Source organism: Lutra lutra, chromosome 6, assembly GCF_902655055.1.
Source record: "Lutra lutra chromosome 6, mLutLut1.2, whole genome shotgun sequence".
Taxonomy (NCBI): Eukaryota; Metazoa; Chordata; class Mammalia; order Carnivora; family Mustelidae; genus Lutra; species Lutra lutra.
In genome coordinates, this window is record NC_062283.1 from 88,054,963 (window position 1) to 88,076,528 (window position 21,566).

The window sequence follows — 21,566 nt, forward strand, 5'->3', positions numbered from 1 at the left end:
ATAGTCCTAAAGGCACTCCTAAGTGCTTTCATCTCTTCAATTACCACAGACAGAAGGATGAGACTTGGGGGCACTCCAAGAACAAGTTGAAATTAGAAAAACACACATAGATGAAACATTCAATGGTGGAAATAAGCCTTAAGCATAGAGAAGTGAAAATCAAGAATAAGAACCCCCAAACTGAGACAGGGCCATAAAGAGAACAAAGGGTGTGTGTTTGGGGCAGAAACGTGGGAGGCTGACATGGAAAATTGAAAATACCGAATCAATGCACAGGTGTCAAATTTGGCTTCCTGTGGGGACCACTGGCCAACCTGAGCTAGTGGTTGGTCAGTGTCATGACAAGGCTAAGCTGAAGGCCAGAGGACATCACCTGCATCCAAAGTCATCAGAACCTATACGCAACACATTTATAAACAGTTTTCCCTCTAAATTCTGCATTTCATTCTGTAAGCAAACGAAGTCATCTAATTGTCAGTTCAACAAATATAACAATTTGGAAATAAGTGATAAGTGTTGTTTATTAAAAGTACTTGCTCAAACACCTAAGAGTTTACTATTACCATGCTGGTGTCTTCAGTTTAAAAAGCTTTTCAGATGCTTGGATGACTCTCATGTGGTCATTGGCCAGGACACTGGCACCCAGAAAAAATCCAACTTCCCAGTAGCTCTGAAGTTTTTCTAAGTTTCCTTTTTTGCCAAGGAGGCTACTCAGCTTCACCCCTAGAAGATCATCAGGAAGCATAATGTTACAAACACACAGCACCAAGGCAGAGCAGACTTTTTATTAAAAAACAAAATTAAGTTTTCATTCCTCCTTTTAGATTCAAATAGCTTTAAGTTTGAATTATAAAAGTGGCTTATGTTCATTGTGGAAAAAAAAATTCCCTTTATTTTGAAGATCCAAAGATAAATGCCACTGTCACTTTGGTGTACATCACTCCTGAATTTTAATGTATGCTTGCATTTCATATGCGTAAATCAAAAGGTGGTAATATCTTGTTATGAAAGCACCTTGCTTCCCTTATAATATCATGAATTCTTTAGTTGCTTGAAACGGAAACATGCAACACTATCTATCACTCATTTGCAGTATAAAAGTATATAGTATATATATTTTGCAAGAGTAAAATGCTACAAATATCCAAGAACAATTAGACACTTAAAAGTTAAGGAAATAAGGAAACTGACAGTACTATTTGATTACTGTTGCTTTATAACGAGACTTGAAAGTTAGGTAATGTAAATCCTCCCAATTTCATTCTTCAAGATCGTTTTGATTCTTCCTGGTGTTTTGCATTTCATTATAAATTTTTGTCTCTACTCTGCCCTGTGTTATTTTTGCATTTGTAATCCTTTGTTTGGTCAAAGAGAATATAGCCTTGTAGAATTGTTAAGTGCCACTAGCTTTCACAACATTAAAGAATCAGGAAAATTATCTGAGATTTGAGGCCAAGGTAAAATAGATGGGCCATGTCACCTCAATACTTCACAGGGGCATCAGGCCACATTTAAGGACTGTCTACAGAAAGTGTAACAAGTTAATTTCACTGTTTACTATTCATTAAAGATCTCAGATTTAGAGAAGTTTACTTGTTAACTTGCATGTTTTGGTTTAGTAGAGATTCAAATACTTTCTGTCTAGTAAAACAGATAATCCCTAAGATTTATGACCTATTGGGCCTGAACTAGTTCTGCTTTTTTTCCAATCAAACTCAGAAATGTTTGTTAAATTGTCTATGAATACCTCAGCTTCTAAAGTGCACTTTGAACTCCACATATCCTCTTACTGTTTTCCATATTAACAGAGTTACATAAAAATTTTTAAAAAAGATTTATGTTATTTATTTTTTAGACAGAGAGAGAGAGAGAGCACAGAGGGTGGGGCAGAGGGAGAGACAGAATACCAAGCAGACTTCCATCTAAGTGTGGAGCCCGATGGGGGGCTTGATCTCACAACCCTGAGATCATGACCTGAGCCAAAATTAATGTCAGATACTCAGTTAGCTGAGCCACCCAGGCACCCCTAAAAAATCTTTCCAAGTGTTATATTTTATATTTCCTGAGAACTGTAAAATTTTTTGGAAAATTATACTTTAACAAAACAAAATTAGCCTTAAAAAACTTAATGCTACTTTTTAGGATATAATACATTTAAGCCCTGAGTATTTCAAGAAAAAGTCCATTTGGGAATCCTTCACATTTTGTGATAAGTTAGAAAGAGAATGACTTTGTTCCTAAAAATTTCGTAAGATGAAAAAATTATACCCAGGTATGCAACAACGTCCATGATCTCCTATCTGAGTATAATAATAATAAAAAAAAATCCAACAAATACAAAGGAAAGAAGAAAGTGTAGAGGGAAAATGAGATAGTAAAAATGGGTATTTCTACTAACTTTGTCTGAAAATGAGCTATTTTTTATTGTGTCATGCTTGCAGGAAATGAACCAAGGATTGATCTAGTAGCAAATCACATCAAACATTTAAATAGGGACTATGAAAATGTATGATCATAAAATTACAGTAAAAGTTTTAAAAGAAAATTTCAGGTTTACTTACTCTTGCATGCTGGAAGTTCATATTATAAGGGTGACATTTAGCTTTGACCTTGGCATGAATGTGTCACATGTTTGTGTTGTTTGACTTATTTTTATAGCCACTGCGATTCCTATTAGCTGGACATTAGAGCTTACAATTTGGGTTAAACATTTTTGGCGAGTCTGTTTTACTGGAGATGTTGCTTTACCCCCTGTTCATCGCAGGAAGAGGCACCGCTGGGCCATCTCACTGTTAGGGATGCTGACTGGATCACTGAGGGCCAGATCTCTGGAGGGCATATATAGAATGGACTGTGTAGGTACATCTGTCCTTTACAACTAACAAGAAATCTGTGAGGGAGCTTTGGTATCAGGTAAATATGGTAAAATGAAATTAAAAAAATAATAAACATTTTCACTTAATGATATTAGTTCTAATTGATGACCCTTGCCAGAATCATTATTTCAACATCACTACTATTGTGAGCCTTATCGTTCTACTTCATTAACTAGAATTCTTTTGAAGAGTATGTTCTCTTTTGGAATAATACATTTAGTATGAAGCATACTTTAAGAAGAGTGTCTACCTCATTAACTAGACGAGCTATAATAGCTCTTGAAAAAGAAGGGAAGGTACCGAATTTCTTCCCTATAATTTCCAAGTATCTGAGCAATTGGTCACCTCCATACAGGACAAATGATTTGTTCTGTAGTTGGTGATGGATTTTGTTTTTGTTTTGATTTCCTTTTTAAAATTATCTTTATAGAATCATGGACTTTCATATTCAGTAATACAGATTTCATTTTTATTGCTCCCTGAAAATGAGATTCAAATAGTGGTTTGTTTCAATTCCAAGCACAATGTTCCTTCATTACACCATCATTATTGTTGGGGACCCAAACCTATAATTCTGACTCTCTCCCATAAAATGTCTCATAGTTGAAAAAATCCCCAGAAGATGGGAAAATCATCTGTTATTAGGCTAACATCTGAATATTAATTTTAAGTCTTATGAAGCTGAAAAGAGGAAGAACATGTAAGATGTGGTTCTGTGTTTTAAGTAGTCTAAACATTAATGCTTTTCCAAAAACTGGGAAAGTGAAACACAGATCATGAAACAGTCTTAATCTCGGACACTCACACAACTAGAATTGAGAGTCTTTGGGCGTAGGCAAGGAAAACTAAGAATTGGGTCTTACCGTAGAGGTTAAACTTAAGATGCTTCAATTTATTGGTTATCTTTTGGTATCTTAATTTTTAATTGCTCATTTTTATAAATAAATCAAAATTTCAAAATGCACCTGAAGAAGGGATCTTATTTTTTGAAAAGTCTGATTACTAAAGGGAACTCACAGTTCAAGCTAATTTGTACATTTGCAGGGGACCAAGAGAAGGAATAGAAGAAGATACAAATTACTCAGAAATTTGAAATTTGAAATACTTTTAAAAAGTATAGCTTTAAAATATGCAAAATGTGGGGCGCCTGGGTGGCTCAGTGGGTTAAGCCTCTGCAGGGGTCATGATCCCAGGGTCTTGGGATCGAGCCCCGTGTCGGGCTCACTTCTTGGCAGAGAGCCTGCTTCCTCCTCTCTCTCTGCCTACCTCTCTGCCTACTTGTGATCTCTCTCTAATAAATAAATAAAACGTGCAAAATGTGTTATTTATTAATCTTTTTATTATATACTATTAACTAATATTACATTAGACAGTTTATTTAATCTGTTTTTCCTTGAAAATCATTTTAATTCTATTTTGCCATAAAAAATTAACTTTAAGTCAGCCTATGATGATGAGCATAATTTATTATTGAGTAGAATCTAAAGTAGTGAGTTTTAATTGCATTTTAGTTATAAAGGACATACAATTTAGAGTGCATGTCACAGTGTTTCAGAAACCTAAAAAGTCACATTTTCAGTCTGTGTATGTTTTTGCATTTTCCAAAATTTAAAATTCAACTTATATGTTTCCAAATGCTTGCTTAACATATATTATGCATGAGTTCTTTTTGGAAAAAAAAGTAAGGTACATTTTCTTTACAAAGTTGTATTATTCATAGTGCCTCAAATCTCAGAGTGCTGACCATTCTTCTTTTCCCTCAGCTTTACTGTAATATACATTTAATTATAACATCTTGAAAGTTTAAGGTGTAAAATGTATTTCTTTGATACACTTACATACTGTAAAATGTTTACCAGCATGGTGTTAGCTAATACTTTCATCACATCACATAATTATCATTTCTTTTTTGCAATGAGATCTACTCTCTTAGCTGAGTGCTGATCATTTTAATCTGTACTTAACTTAAAAATGAGAATTCAGAGGAGGTACATTTTCAAGCCACTGTGTTATTACTCCATCAACACATGCAAATCAGCGTCAATTCCTACAATGATCTGGAGGCCTTAATAAAATTTGACCTTAAGTTCAAGAATACAGCAGTACAAATTATTTTTAGCTCACTAGTACTTGAAGAATTTTGGCTTATGTAGAGTTTGAAAATCAAACTCAGATACAAAATTTTTTTTTATAATCACTGGTCCTGAGTACAAGTTGCCACGTATTTTCTCTGATTTCATTTACCAACTGAAAAAATTATTTCAAATAAAGCTCTGTGCATTAAATAACAGTGCAATCCAGCAGCAACAAGTATTTTATCATTCTTTTAGTTGGGGCCCTTTCAAAAATTACTTAATACTCAAACTTTGCTGTAAAGGATTTCCCAGAACATTACGCATTTATTTATTTATTTATTTATTTTTAGATTTTATTTTATTTTATTTATTTGACAGACAGAGATCACAAGTAGGCAGAGAGGCAGGCAGAGAGAGGAGGAAGCAGGCTCCCCGCTGAGCAGAGAGCCTGATGCGGGGCTCGATCCCAGAACCCTGGGATCATGACCTGAGCCGAAGGCAGAGGCTTAACCCACTGAGCCACCCAGGCACCCCACATTACGCATTTATAAGCCCTTCCCAAATGATGAAAAAAAAAAGTCTAGGACTCATTTTTCTTGAAGAAAAATTAAACAGAAACAGTCTCCAGTTAAAAATCTTAACAGAAGGAAAAGGTTCTTCTACAATTTATAGATTTGCTAAGATTGCTTTTTTTCCTTTATGAAAAATATGGCATTATATTTCTAGGTCTGTAGTAATGACTCCAAAAGTGTTCGAAAGATTCTCTGAAAGACAGCAAAATCTCACTACCATAGACAGTTTTCCAATATGCAAAACTTTAAAAAATGTTATGAGAGCCAGAAGCAACAACAAAAAAAAACCACAAAATTTATTCACTAAGATGCAGTCTATCTTCAAATTCCAAAGAGGGGTGAGCTGATCAGATAATGTCCACAGATAAAAGGGACAAAAGCACATTCTATCAATGGCTACAATTCAGAGATGGTGTCTCAGAAGACTCATCACTGCCAAGATTGCCATCTGCTGGACCTACTGTTTTGGGGGCTTTGGAAGGCTCACCTCCAATACCACTGAAATCACAGTGCTTGAAGGTATGTAAGAGAATCAGAAATAGAAAATATCAGAGGTCTTTTCTTCATCTTCTCCTACTTCTCCTTCTTTCCTCCTCCTCCTCATCCTCTAAATCTAAAACAGGAAATGTTTCTGATGTTCCAAACATTACTTTATTTGGGAGTTGAGGCTGAATGCAGAGCCCATATTTTCAATATTATTTTGTGCTGGAACAATAAATATTAACCAGGGTGTTTTTAGAAACAGGAAAATAAATGAAAAACCAAATTACATCCCAATATCAGGATTCTGCGCAATAATATGAAACACTAAACAACGAGATACGGTAACAGAAAACCTATAGAACTAAAAAGCAAAGGGTCTATCTGTCAATGATTCTCTTTTTTTGTACCAAGTTGGGTCCAGTTTCTTGACTTCCATGTAAAATATCAAGTGGCAATTACCAACTTTCCGGAGCTCAAAGGAGGTTTCAAACTGATGCCCAGCCGCCAGGAGAAGGACCGCATAATTAATTCCTGACTGTAGCGATGGCTCAGATTCAAATGCCTTTTTGAACCTAATAAAAAAAAAACAAAAAAACAAACAAATGTACAAGTTTACTTCCTCAATCATGAAACTCTGGGTGTGCAACAGCTTCTGTTTGCATAACCCTGATGCCTGAGCAAGCAAAAATATTCCCCTGGCCTTCACCCCAGAATGTAGCGTACTGTGCTATTAGGATTTAATGCTTAAGTAATTCTGCCTGTTTTGCCCTCCCTCCACTGCATTCCCTTGCTTAGCTTACCTTTACCATAGTAGCCTTTGTCTTTTTAAAAAATCCTCTTTTCAACAATCTACCAGAAATGTGAGAGAGTGTGTGTGAGTGTGCGTGTGTTCGTTCACATGTGTAAGCAGTGGTAATTAAAACATAAGAACCCTGTACCTATTTTTCAAAGTGGTTTTTAAAAAGCCTGAAAAATATACAAAGCAAAGAGGAGACCATCTAGGTAAACACTGAAACAATGAGTTTCACAAGAGTGATGCAGAAATGAAGTAAAGAATGTCAATTGCACTAAGACATTAAGAAAAACAGAGACTGTGGCTGTGCATGCTAATGCTGGCTCAAAGAGGGTAAGAACACTTTTCTGAATATGCATGAAACTAAATATCAACCTTTGAAAAACACTTCGACATCTGAAAAGACTTCAGCGTTTGCACATCCCTGTATTTTCAAGGTGATACTTTAGATTCTGTCCAAGGATTTCCTTACATCCATCGCTCAACAGGCAACAATATTCAATATCATCACATTTTGGAGCATGAAGGAAAAAAATGAAAATAAACACCCTGGTGACTGCTAGAAATTGCTTGACACAAACATGAAAAACAAAATCTTTACTTTAAAAAATCAAATTAAGCAAAATTTAAGGGCTACATACTGAATGAATGATGATTTGATGATACCAAAAAAAAGGTTATACAGAAAAAATACACTACAATTCCAAAATAAAGGCATTCCCATTTAAATTATTAACTGTTAAAAGATAGGAATAGCAGGAGCGCCTGGGTGGCTCAGTGGGTTGAGCCGCTGCCTTCGGCTCGGGTCATGATCTCAGGGTCCTGGGATCGAGTCCCGCATCGGGCTTTCTGCTCAGCAGGGAGCCTGCTTCCCTCTCTCTCTCTCTCTGCCTGCCTCTCCGTCTACTTGTGATCTCTGTCTGTCAAATAAATAAATAAAATCTTTAAAAAAAAAAAAGATAGGAATAGCAAAAGTGGTGGCAGACACAGCAGTACGCATTACAGTATACTCTTCTTGGCTTTTATACACGCTTGAAATTTTCCCTAACTTAAACTGACAAGTTAAGCTTCAAAAGGAAAGAAAAAGTACATTTTCCTGGATATTAAGAATTATGTGACCTGTTTAAGGGTCTTTTTCTTTTTTTAATGCACAACAGTCACTTTTAATGCACAATAGGTTTTTATTTTTTTAAGATTTATTTATTTATTTGAGAGAGCATGTGCACACGTGTGAGTGGGGAGAGGGGCAGAGGGAAAGAACCTCAAGCAGACTCCATGCGGAGCGCAGAGCCTGACACAGTGCCTCATTTCACTACCCATGACATCATGACCTGAGTCAAAACCAAGAATCAGATGCTTAACCCACTTGAGCCACCCAGGCACCCTGGGTCTTACTTTTTAAATAGAATAAGTATCTCTGAATGGGAACAAAAGTCAAGCAAGTATTAATCTTAACTAGTTGGCTTAAATAATTGCAACATGGGAGGAAGAACAGAAAATTTCCAAGTACACCACTGTTGGTGATCAAAAAGCGTTTTTACCTCTCTAGAAGTTCAGGTGTTTCCCACTTCTAAGATGGAAAAAACATGCACCCAGACTGCTGATATTTAAAAATAGTCATATAAAGGAAAGACATGATTTTGAAATCTTAGACTCATTTAAGTCTCAGAAGTTTTTGTGTTTGTTCAGAGACAAGTAGAATATCCCACTACAAAGAGCATAGAAGAAGAAAGAAGTTGTATATTCTATTTTCTCCCAATTCATATCAAGATATGCAATATTTTCCAACAAAAGTTCTTTCCTTTTTCCTGAAGCCAAAGAACATGGAATTTCTCTTAAAGATATTAAAGTTAAAATGCAAAAAGCAAGACATGCCCAAACCAATCAATAAAAATTGACTAAGGACTTCCTATGTGCCAAAACCAACCAAAATGAAGTTTGACTTACATGTGTTTGTATGTTACAATATATGGTATACATATATATTTTTATATGTTTTTAACCAAAATATGAATGCCAATAAAATTAATAATTTGTTTTTCTAGGATTCATTGAATTCCATGAGAATGACTTTAGTACTGAGGAGAAAATTTTAACATTTTCTGGATTCTCCTGGAGATTAAGATAACATGTAGGCTGTGTTACAAGAGAAATAAAACCCTGTCATATATTATTAATATACCACCCACAGGAATTAAAAATTCTCACACACCGTCAAAGTAAATTAGTACAGTATTTCTTGCCTAAAATTTGTCAGTATATATCAAAATTGTAAAATTTAAAAAAATTAAGCATACCTGTTGACACAACAATCATACATCAATGAATTTTTCCTAAGGAAAAGCATCAAATATGTAATCAAAAATTCAGTTACAAGGATATTTGTTGTAAGTTGAAAAACTACTCTAAATTTCCAATATTATAAAGTATGATAGGGAATAAAATGTATTCTAAATGTTTGAAAGCTATATACCATTTAAATTATAGAAGACTATTCAATGCCTGGGGGAAAACTTAAGCTTCAAAGTAGATGTAGTAGTCTAGTTAGAAGCCATCACTTCTGCTGTAACAACTATGTGGAAAAGGATACATACTCAAAAATATATTTTTATAGACACTGGAGATCTATGGCAGCAACAATTAAAAACATCATTCAAATAAAGCTTCAGAGAGGGAAAGTGCCCTTCCAAGATGAGCTGAATTGCTCTGTCTTCTACAGGGGCATTTGCTCATTCTGACCACAAGATGAGAGTTGGGCTTGGCATAGGCAGAGGACTTCCTATTTGAATAATAATAATAAAAGGGAATGAAAAAATTTATAATCCTAAACTTACCAATTAACATGGATTCATAAAAGTAAAAATTGACAGGACTAAAAATTAGATAAAATTATATTCATAGCTGGAGATTTTAAAATGCTTCTCTCAGTGATGCTCAAATAAGCAGACAAAAAATATTAATGAGGGTATGGAAGATTGGAACAACAAGATTAACCAAGGTAATCTAAATGACTTATGTGGAACACTACGTCCAACAACAGTGCACCATATCCTGGGTCACAAGGCACTTATCAACAAATTCCAAAAAACTAAAATAATGCAGAGTGTGTTCTCTCACCACAATAGAATTAAACTAAAGAATAAGAAAGAAAGATATGTTTGCACATTGTGCAACCTTCTTCTGAATAACCCAGGGGTCAAAGAAAAGTCATGCTGATAATGAAAAGATATTTGAGCTGAACAATACTGAAAGTTCAATATATCAAAATTTCTGGGATGTAGAATAATTTATACCTTTAAATGCATATGTTGGAAAAAGAGCAGGGTTGAAAAATCAATGCCATAAGCTCCCATCTAGAAAAATTATAGCATATTATCCCCAAAGTAGAAGGAAAGATATAATAAAGCAAAGAGCAGAAATTAATGAAATAAAAAGTGTAATAAAAAAAATCAGCAGTGCCAAAAGTTGGTTCTGTATGAGAAGATTAATAAAATGATAAACTCCAAGGCAAAACGCTTATCAGAAAACAAGAGAGAGAGGAGAGAGAGAGAGAGAATATAAACTACTCTTATGCTACACTACTAGGAACAAAAAGGAGGACATTAGTACAGGTCCTGTTAGTATTAAAAAGAAATGAAAAGGAGGGGTGCCCAGCTGGCTTAGTTGGGAGAGTATGTGACGCTTGATCTGGGGGTTGTGAGTTCAAGCCCTGACACTGGGTGCAGAGATTACTTAAAAATAAATTATATTTTTATAAAGTTTTAAAATATTTTTAAATTTTATTTTCTAAAGATTTATTTATTTCAGAGAGAGAGAGAGAGCGTGCAAACATGAGCAGGTGGGAGGGGCAGATGGAGAAGGAGACTTCCTGCTGAGCAGGAAGCCTGATGCTAGGCTCCATCCCAAGACCCTAGGATCATGATCTGAGCTAAGGCAGACTCTTAACTGACGGAGCCACCCAGATGCCCCAAAAAACAAAATCCTTAAAAGTAAAATGATATTCAGAATAACTTAATGCCAATAACTATGGCAACTTAGGTAAAATGGAAAATTTCCTTGAAAACCACATAGTAACATGATTTAAGAGAAAAAAAAGAAAACTGTGTAATTCTATATCTGTTATAGAATTTATAACAATCTGAAGTTACTTTTTATTCTATCATCTGTCTCCCCCAACAGACTGCAAACTCCATGAGAGCAGGGACCTTGTCAGTCCTGTTGGTCACTGAATCTCCAATGCCTAAATCATCAGGATGCCTGACACATTGCAAATGAATATGAAATACTTGCTGAATGAAGAAAGTCTGCATCCATTTCTTACCAAGAACCAAGCTGAGACAAGTGATAAATACAGTGGTTCATAGAAGACTCAAGACTTCACTTTCTTCAGTATTCTAAACCCTGACTTTGATAAAAATCATACGCCCAGAAAGCTACATCCTTTGACCACATTAAATTAATGCACTGCATATCCCCTTCACCAGATTACATTTTAAAAAGTTGCTGAAATTCACTGTTTCATAAAATACTGAGGATACTGTTTATATAGCTTGCACTGTTGTCTATTGAGTATCTTATATGAGAAATTCCTTTAATTTATTCCTAGGGAGTGCACAGTTTCTTCTGAAGAAGTAGCATATGATTCTTTTTTCATGCTCTACTAAAATGCCTATTGACTTGGAGGTCAGTTATACCAAGCATGTTGTTCCTTACGATGGGCATATTTGTATTCTCTACTTCCTTGATACTAATTTTCCAAACATATTTTATCATTTCATTGGTTTTTTTTAAAGACTCAAACTTGATAGATTACTGTTAAAATGCAGATGCTAAAATAACGTTGAAATATAGATGTTAACATATAGATGTTGAAAGAACAAAAGCATCCATTTTAGCTGAAGGTGATGTAGCAGTCATTTTAGGGTAAGTGTGTTACAGTATCAAACAACTACAAATCCTAGGAACTAGCAATGCCTGTTCATGCCACATTTCTACATTAGTTGGCTCAGCTTTGCTCCACATCGTTTTCCTTCTGGGACTCAGCCTGCAGGAGCAGTTTTCCCCAGGAAAAATGACCAAGGAAAAATATACACAGCACAACCACAACATGGGTTTTAAAGCTTCTGCTGATAACGAGCAACGAGCAAGACATACACCCAAACCTGGTGTCATGGGTGGGACAGATCACCTACCGATGAACAGGGATAGGATATTTCTAACAATAGTACGACATAGCACAGATGATGTTCTCCACCTAAGAAAGCTGTGATTAATACCAAATAGTAACAATACCAAACAGACACACTAGTAACAGCTGCCTCTCATTACTGAGCGCCTACTAGGTACAAAGGATTGCATGAGACGTTTCAAGCATAGTATTTCTAATTCTGACAACTCTTTAAGGCAGAGAGGATTCTCTCAAGATTACTGATCCAGGACACTAAAGACTGGATATATTAAGTCATGCATATTAGAAATGGTACAGTAGGAACTTGACCCAATTCTGCTCAATTCCAAAGCTGAGCTCTTGGTATCACCCTGCTTTATCCTTTGGTGTATATTCAAAAAAAATTTTTGTCCTTTTTCATTACTTTGTTTTTTTTGCTTTGTTTTGTTTTTGCGTTTTAGTTAAAGGGAGTTGGGTGAAACGGGAAAAATTATGACAAATAAAAGCAGGAAGAACTGCTTTTACATCAAGGATAAAGTTTATATTCCATATACAACAGAAACAGCTATTGATATATTCTTTATATATATTTTGTCACAAAATATAGTTGATTGATCTTATTAGAGACTAATATTTTTAAAAGAATAATATAGCAATACTGCTGAATGTGCCCATAAAAATCCCCCAAAGAAGTTTTATGTTGTTGAAAACTTCACCATTTAACTGGCAAGAGGATAAATGAATGTGAATGTAAGTCCTTACATAAAGAAATCTATAAACAATGATTAATAGTGTAAACCTATCTATAGAGAAATAAAATCGCCAGAGGTAAGCTAAACTAAAGATGACTTCATGAAATAAAGAAATCTTGAGGATGAAATTAGATATTCACATCTTAAGAGGATTCTAGTGACTACATTTGAGTAACTGAATGAAGTTATGTCCACTACTGTTGATTTTTTTGCTATTTTAATATTAAATGTTTACCTGAAAAAGTAAGTACTTTGCATTCTTCAATTCATTATTACATTGAAAAGATGCAAACTTCTTAGTTGAGCTTCCAAAGCAAGAGATTTTTGTTCAAGGCTGCCTTATTATTAGCAACTGTATTTGTCACCTGATTGCAAACTAGCTCTAAAAGAGGCAAGTACTTGATTATGAAGTGAGTGATGAAGTCTTTAGAACAAAGACAGCTCATTTTTTGCATCTGCACTGAGATGTTCAACAAAGTCAAGAATAAAGGAAATATTCTTGAGTTGATTATTTCTAGCTAGAGAGCATCTACTTTCTATCAAAGAAGAAACTGAGCTCAAGTCAAGTTCTCTCTATTTAGCTGTCATTTTTCTTGCTTTGTGATATAACAGCTGTGATTCTTTCTGGGAGACATAAAAGTAATTAAATTAGAATTTCATGATGCTTTGCATCTCTAGGGATATTTCTTAAATTATCACTCATAAAATAACTCACAGACAAAGCAGGACAGTGTAAGAAGAAAACTAGTGCCATATCACTCCATCAATTTAGATGGGGGCGGGGGAGACCTTCTCTTCATTTCAAACTACTTATTTGTATATGATCCTTATCATACAGAAAAGTCGGAAGAAAATAAAACAACCCCAAATTCTAACTATCTTCTTCCAGTCCTTTTCCTCTTCACAAACATTTTTTTTTCAAAAAAAAAAAAAAAAGAGAGAACCATGTTATTTTTATAATCTGTTTTAAAATTTTGATTGGATGGCATGATGCATGTTACTATCAAAATTTTTTTTTAACTACCATTTTCTTCTGGGTATATACCCAAAAGAACTGAAAGCAGGAAACTCAGATATCTGTACACCAGTGTTCATAGCAGCATTATTCACAATGGCCCAGAAGGTGACAACAAGACAGATGTCCATCAACAGATGAATGGATAAATATAATATGGTGTATACATAAAACAGAGTATTAATCAGCCTTAAATGCTATATGATTCTACCTATATGAAATACCTAGAGTAGTCAAATTCATAGAGACAGAAAGTAGAATGTTGGTTGCCAGGGGCTGGGAAGAGGGGAAAATGAGAAGTTGCCTAATGGGTATAGAGTTTTGAGTTTTGTAAGATGAGAAGTGTTGTGGATGGAGAGTGGCGATGGTTGCAATGCAAGCCAAATATACTTAATGCTATTGAACTAGATTTCAAACAGTTAAAATGGTAAGTTTTATGGTACCTATATTTTTATCACCAAACCCCATCACCACAATTTTGAATGAGTGATAGTCCATCAGATGGGGAGGCTATCCTTCGTTTAACATTTTCGCCAATGGTTGGACATTTAGGTTTCTTCCAATTTTTTGTTACCATAAAATTCAGTGTCATAAACACTGCTGCAAACACATCTTTGCTTCTGTATCTGCTGTTTCTTCAGGATAGTTTCCAAAGGACATAACTGGATTAAAGAACATGAAGTATGTCAAGGCTTTTGATGCATAATGCCAAATTGCTTCCCACAAAGATCTTACCAATTTACTTCCCTAGGAGCAGTGTAGGAGAGAGACCTTTCCATTGCATTCATGCCGAAATAGAGTACCCTCATCTCTTTTTATCTTTGCCAATTGATAACAACAAGAAAGCCTAGCTTGGGATTTTAACATTACTTATTCGACTGCTCTTGAGAATGAACTGTTTTCACATGTTTATGACCAATCTAAACTTACCCTTCCAATAACTGCCAATTCTCTCAAATTAAAATGTAAACCCCATATTCTAAGAAGGCTGGGAAGATGGGAGGAAGATGGGGAAGCTCTAAAGGGCAGATAAAAGTGGGACCCGGGTTTTAAACTTAATCTTTAAAGACGTGAAGAACAGTGAAGATTTAGGAGGAAGGGAGTGACAGCAAAGTATGGGGAAAACCTAACCTTTACTAAAAAAAGAATAAGCATATTATCAATTGCGGTTAATCTATTCAATAACATGGACTCACTATGCAGAATCTCCGGGGGCAAAGAACTCCATCCACATAGTTGAAAAACTCCACAACCGACTGTGATGTTCAGCCAGGCTTGGAAACGATCGCTTTAATTCAGAGTGAAATCAGCCCTATTCTTCCACGTTCTCCTTCCTTTTCAGCATAATGCTTGGCAAACATCTAGCTTTCTCACTCAACCCTCTGACAACTGAGTTACATAAAGCAAGGCTTAGTTGCCCTCCTTAGGTGCTGAGTACTTGTTAGCTGCAATTAGGAACCTCCACAGCGACATCCTGAATACTACCATTCCTGGATTTCAACTTGGTTAGGCCATAACAGAGCTTCATCCAATCTATTGTTTGCTGGGTGTGTCATTAAAGCAAGGCCAAGGCATGCAACCAATTTACCAGGGTGCTAGCTTATAAAGCAACTGTGAGGGCACCTGAGTGGCTCAGTGAGTTAAAGCCTCTGCCTTCAGCTCAGGTCTTGATCTTAAGGTCCTGGGATCGAGCCCCTCATCGGTCTCCCTGCTCAGGAGGGAGCCTACTTCCCCTCTCTCTCTGCCTGCTGCTCTGCCTACTTGTGATCTCTCTCTCTGTGTCAAATAAATAAATAAAATCTTTTTAAAAAATTAAATAAATAAATAAATAAATAAATAAAGCAACTGTGGGTACAGTGTATGTTCTACCCGGGTCTCCAGGTCATCCTGGAGCTGCTGGTCCCTTAGGAGCCCTCTACATCTGAACATCGATGAGCTAGGGGTCATGCTGAGTTACTACGAACTCTTCAGGCTTTGAGTTCTTTAAAAAAAAAAATAGTGGGGGGGTGTGCCTGGGTGGCTCAGTCAATTAAATGTCTGCCTTCAGCTCAGGTCATGGTCCCAGGCTCCTGGGATTGAGCCACATCAGGATCCTTGCTCAGCAGGGAGCCTGTTCCTCCTTCTCCCTCTGCTGTGCTCTCTCTCTCTTTCTCAAATAAATAAAAAAAAAATTTTTTTAAGATTTTATTTATTTATTTGTCAGAGAGAGAGAGAGGGAGAGAGAGCAAGCACAGGCAGACAGAATGGCAGGCAGAGGCAGAGGGAGAAGCAGGCTCCCTGATGAGCAAGGACCCCGATGTGGGACTCGATCCCAGGACGCTGGGATCATGACCTGAGCCGAAGGCAGCTGCTCAACCAACTGAGCCACCCAGGCGTCCCAATAAAAAGTTTTTTAAAAATCATCTAAAATTTGGAAACTCACCTAACAGACACAATAAAGGACAGATTTAAAATGATGTTAGGGGGATGGTGAGATAAAACTCTGGGGGACACAGAGGGTAGTGGAAATGGAGATAACACAGAGAAAGATATCTCAAAGCCAAGAAAAAGAAAAAAAGGGCTGGGGGTGCCTGGGTGGCTCAGTGGGTTAAGCTGCTGCCTTCGGCTCAGGTCATGATCTCAGGGTCCTGGGATCGAGTCCCACATCGGGCTCTCTGCTCAGCAAGAAGCCTGCTTCCCTCTCTCTCTCTCTCTCTCTGCCTGCCTCTCCGTCTACTTGTGATCTCTCTCTGTCAAATAAATAAATAAAATCTTTAAAAAAAAAAAAAGGGCTAATCTGGCAAATGGAAAATGGGCACTGGTCTCTATTTGTAGGTCGATTGGCTTGTTACAGAACTCTCCCAAAGTAAAGCCAACCCTATTAATAATGTAAAAACTAAGTAGTTATTAGGTACACATTACTGTTTGAATAGCACTGTCACTGACGTCAAAGAAAATTAGTTGATAAGGCAAAGCTGTCTGTCCTCTCGCAAGTTACTATGGATAAACGAACATATTAATGCTAAAAACAGGCTGAATGCTTTCAATTTCCTGGTTATGGACCTTTTTTGGCATTACAACAGGAGAGACATGATTACATTAATATTGTACAAGCACCTAATTTCCTTTCAAATTTCTGCAAATGACTTCGTATCTCCCCTTAAGAATGAGAATGCCATCATGTCTAAAAACAAATACAATGGCAAACATGCATGGCCTATTCATGGTACCCCACAACAGCTCTGGTATGTGAAATTTAAATAAGGCCCATGTAAAAAATACACAAACTCTAATTTTTCCCTCATCAACTACATGTTCAGCTAGATGCAGGAAGAACAGAAAGAAAACATGGGAATATTTTAGGAAAAGGGAAACTTCATCTAGTTAGTGTTCATGTTGAATGTGGATAAGTGTAACAATATATAAAGAAATACAAAATATTTTCACATATTCTACACTAAAACTATAGTACTAGGTGCCTACTAAATTCTAGGACTTTAACATACGCTGCTTCTTTTAATTCTCACAACAGAGCATTTATTCCTCCCAAAACAGTAAGTTTAAGCCAGTTGGAGTTGTAACAATCCTGTCCTCCTTCCCAGTGATTTATGTAGTATTGGGCTGATAATGGAATACCAGAAGCATAAAGAGGAAAGTAAGGAAAGTCTGGGGTAGGTTTTTGTGAGCATGCTTTCCAAGTTCTAAGAAAAAGATGGCTTCCATTTCCTCTCCAGACCGTGGTGTAGCTAAACTGGATTGATGCCTGGAACGACCATGGCCACTTTGCAAGCCTAAGAAAGCCAGCCCAAGGGCAGAGCCACCAACAGCAATAATGAGGCAACAGACCTTGGCTGATACTTTTAAGCTTTTGACTCAACCTACTCAGACCCAGCCTCACTTTTGGACTTCGATACACTTGTCTTATTGTTGAAGCCCATCGGAGTTAGGTGTTCTGCTACTTATAAGATGCTAAGAGCATTCCAATTCCTGCAGGTAAATATTATCCTTATTTTTAAAGAAAATGGAATTTTCTAAAGGGTATCTTTTCTAAGATCACACTTTTCTAAGTGTTGACTCAGTATTTATCTCACATCAGTCTCCCAAAAGTCCTCTTCCACAAAACAGTATAGACATTCCCGGAAATATCTGTTCCTGAAAATTCTAGGAAAGAGAGCCTCAGATGTAATAAAAATAACACTGAATCTGAAAAATTAGATTTGAGATTTTATTAGTAAAAGCACATCAAAAAATTCACTTAAGTTCTTCCAGTTTCAATGGCGTTGGTTGTAAAGTGGGAGGAAAAAATGTCAGCATTGCTTTCTGTACAAGGTGCTTCTAAGTCTGCAACAGCTAACAGCATATACAGAAACCTTGTGTCAACTCCAAAGTTGAAGGGATTGATAATTATTTCCACCGACTGAACAAATACTGCACATAACAAAATGTTCTAAGTAAGCCACTCTCCACGGGAATTCAGCATGACTGTTTCGTGGTTACTTCTTTGTTAGATTAGGTTAATAAAGGAATGGTGGAGATAATCTTTGCAATGAATTTTCCATGGCTCTCCAAGTCACAGTACACAGTATTTCCTTGGGCCATTCTAGTTAAGTCTGTCACTTCAGAAACTCTGTGGCCTCTTTTTAGGACGTGAGTCTAGGCTTTGGGGTCACAATATTTCCTACTTTGAAAGCTGAGTATCCCCCCCGGTGTCACTGTCTCGTCTTGTGTGATATCCTCTCGCAGCCCCAAGCATCCTCTAACCAGAGCCTGTGACCCACACAATTACGGCCTTCTCCAACTTAGATTTACCTGTATGTTGAACAGCTATGATAAAAAGTGACAACCTCTTCATGACTAAGAGCTAAACTCAGTTTAATTATGGAAAGGTCCAAAAGGTGTTTTTCCTACCCTAAGTTGGATTATAGAAATTTAAGTGCAGAAAAAAACAGCATTATTTTAGCCAGCCTCAAGAGCTTCAGTGGACAAAAATAACGAAGGAAGTAACAATGAAAAACATCAAATGTCAGAGAACTAGTCTTTTTTTATACTTAAATCAGCAGGATGTGTTCGTTCAAACCACTCGGCCTCTGTCCCAGATAAGACTCAACAACCAAAGTTTGTTCTAGCAGAAGAGAAAAAAAAAATTATTCGAACAACGTATCACAATTCTGCAAACTAAAAAAAAAATTGAAACCATAAACTTTTTTCTCATTTCCTTCTTTTGTACTCTGAACCCCCAGGAAAAGCTCTCAGAAAAATAGACGCGCCCAGGTGTAAAACAGTGCCTCAGCACAGCTCCTGTACCAGGTTCCATGCTCAGAGGGGGGCAACATATTCTCCCTCTGGCACAGAGCAGAACCCTGAACTCATCAAAGGTGTTAAAATGGGAAACTGGAAGAAAGAGCTTGATGAGCCACTCGAATCACAATTGCTTGGGGGCTCTTATACTATTGAGTGAAAGTTCCTGTCCTTAAATTTTCTGTGGTCAGTACATCACTGTCTCTGCAACCCAGCAAAAAATGATTCAGGCCATGGCAAATGTCCATGGAAAGAGGCCTTGAGGGACTGACTTACCTGCCATGACATCTCTCTCCTTGGCCTTGCACCGGCATCTGACAAGTGAAAACTCAGAGAGATGATGGCTCAGACAAAATCGTGGAAACATCCCTGTGGGACCCATGACTCAGGACATATATAATCCTGGGTAAATCTGGCAGGATGTCTCATAACCTCAGGGACACCCTCTTGCGTCAGCACCTTGACAATGTGCTTTCACAGCTCAGCTCGAACAGGAAGGGAGGTTAGGGACGATGCCAACACACCAATATGAATGAGTGTGTTTGCAGCACTGTGGGAGTTGGATCAAAACATTAAGATATACCGAAGAGGCTTTACAAGTGTGAGGGTGTAGGGAAAAAAGAAAAACCCACAAAAAAACAACAACCGTATTTAAAAAGGGAGGTGGGGGGTAACTTCTTAGCAACCCTTGGGACAAACGGATATATATGGATATACATGACAGTAATGGTAGCTTATGGATAGCTAATCTATAGCAAAAGTGACATTCTTTTAATACCAAATAAGTTTGTGAGTGACACAAGATCAACTCCCAGGCGCCCTACCATCAAAGGCTTTGATCTCTAACAGCCTTCCTTGTTCTTACTAGAAAATTAATGGACAGCTTAAAATGAAATCATAAAAATTCTGACATCTTCAATTGGACCCAAAGACCTTGACACAAAGCTCTTCTGAGAGACTGTTAATAGTCCTCAGCTAAAGGGGAACCATCAAAAAGGAGTCAAAATCTGGAAGTACAGAAAATTAAAACAATACACAACTGGAAAAAACTCTGCTCCTTAACTGAACTTTATGTGACCTTGAAAGTTCACAGTAGTCTAAACTGTTTGATTTTCAAATAGGGAAATGCTTTATTTTATTCCTGTGCACGACATACGCTAACTTCATAGGAGGTGTTCTCCATTTGATTTCACTGACCATGAAACAGGTTTGTAAGGATGACCCATGCATATCATTATCACAACCATATCAGAGCATTTCTATTGACACAATGCTTCCAAATACTAGATTCTAATTTTCCTACAACTCAGAATTTTCTTAAAGTGTAAATCTGGTAATAAAAAGGCTGCATAGTTGCTTTCCTCTTTTGTAACGGCAGGAAAAAAACAAAAACAAAAACAAAAAAACCTGATTAAGAGAAACCATAAAACTCTCTGGATTTTACTAAAAATTTGTAATACAAATTTAAAAGTCTAAACCAAAATTTTCCATGAGGATCCAGAAAATCACTGTACCCAAGTTTTCCTCCCCGGTTGTAACCCATTATCCCAATTTCAGTCCCTCGTTCAGTGGCTAAAATGATACAAGATTTTGAAAATTAAGATTTCCCTTTCACAACTTAAAAAGATTTTATGGCTATCACTGAGGAATTCCTGAGGTAAGCCAACCTCTTTTAATGTATACATTTAAATTAGAGAATTGTGGGGCGCCGGGGTGGCTCAGTGGGTTAAGGCCGCTGCCTTCGGCTCGGGTCGTGATCCCAGGGTCCTGGGATCGAGCCCCACGTCGGGCTCTCTGCTTAGCGGGGAGCCTGCTTCCCTTCCTTTCTCTCTGCCTGCCTCTTTGCCTACTTGTGATCTGTCTGTCAAATAAATAAATAAAAAATCTTTAAATGAATTAGAGAATTGTTTAGGGATATTAAGAAATACAGAAAAATAATATAAGCAACACTTCCACATACCCACTGTTCTGCTAAGAAAGGAAATGTTGTAATTATTCTTACAGCTGTATGTGAATCCCTCCCTTCTACTCCTTTATCCCCACTGGTAACCAGTATACTGAATTGAGAATTTATGATGTACACTCATGCATATATACCTTTACTACGTGTGTATGATTGCTTTTAAAGTTCCCATAAATGATACTGTACTCCATGGATCTTCTGCCATTTGCTGATTTTGCTCAACTTTTTTTTTTAAGATTTTATTTATTTATTTGACAGAGAGAGAGAGAGAGAGATCACAACTAGGCAGAGAGGTAGAACTAGAGAGAGGGGGAAGCAGGTTCCCCGCTGAGCAAAGAGACTGTTGCTGGGCTCGATCCCAGGATCCTGAGACCACGACCTGAACCAAAGGCAGAGGCTTTAACCCACTGAGCCACCCAGGTGCCCCTTGTTCAACTTTTTTTTAAAGATTTTTTTTGCATGTCAGAAGTTTTATACAGAAGAACTTTAAGAATTTCTCTAGAGTATATAAGTAGATCTGCTGGATCTAGGATAGGCTACCTGTCAACTTGCCTTGATATTATCAAAATCTTTCAGTGGTCATAAAAATTTCT

The 21,566-nt window shown here is 36.8% G+C and overlaps 1 protein-coding gene across 1 annotated transcript in view; it reads right to left on the reverse strand.

Moving 5' to 3' along the window:
- The window catches only part of MAP3K5 (mitogen-activated protein kinase kinase kinase 5), a 208,795-nt gene that overhangs the window by 100,528 nt on the left and 86,701 nt on the right, over positions 1 to 21,566 (reverse strand). The window contains exons 8-9 of the mRNA XM_047734723.1: positions 6,466 to 6,578; positions 564 to 723 (exon numbers count right to left, since the gene is read on the reverse strand). Of these exons, the coding sequence (XP_047590679.1) occupies positions 564 to 723; positions 6,466 to 6,578 (273 nt within the window). The remainder of the gene's footprint in view (positions 1 to 563; positions 724 to 6,465; positions 6,579 to 21,566) is intronic.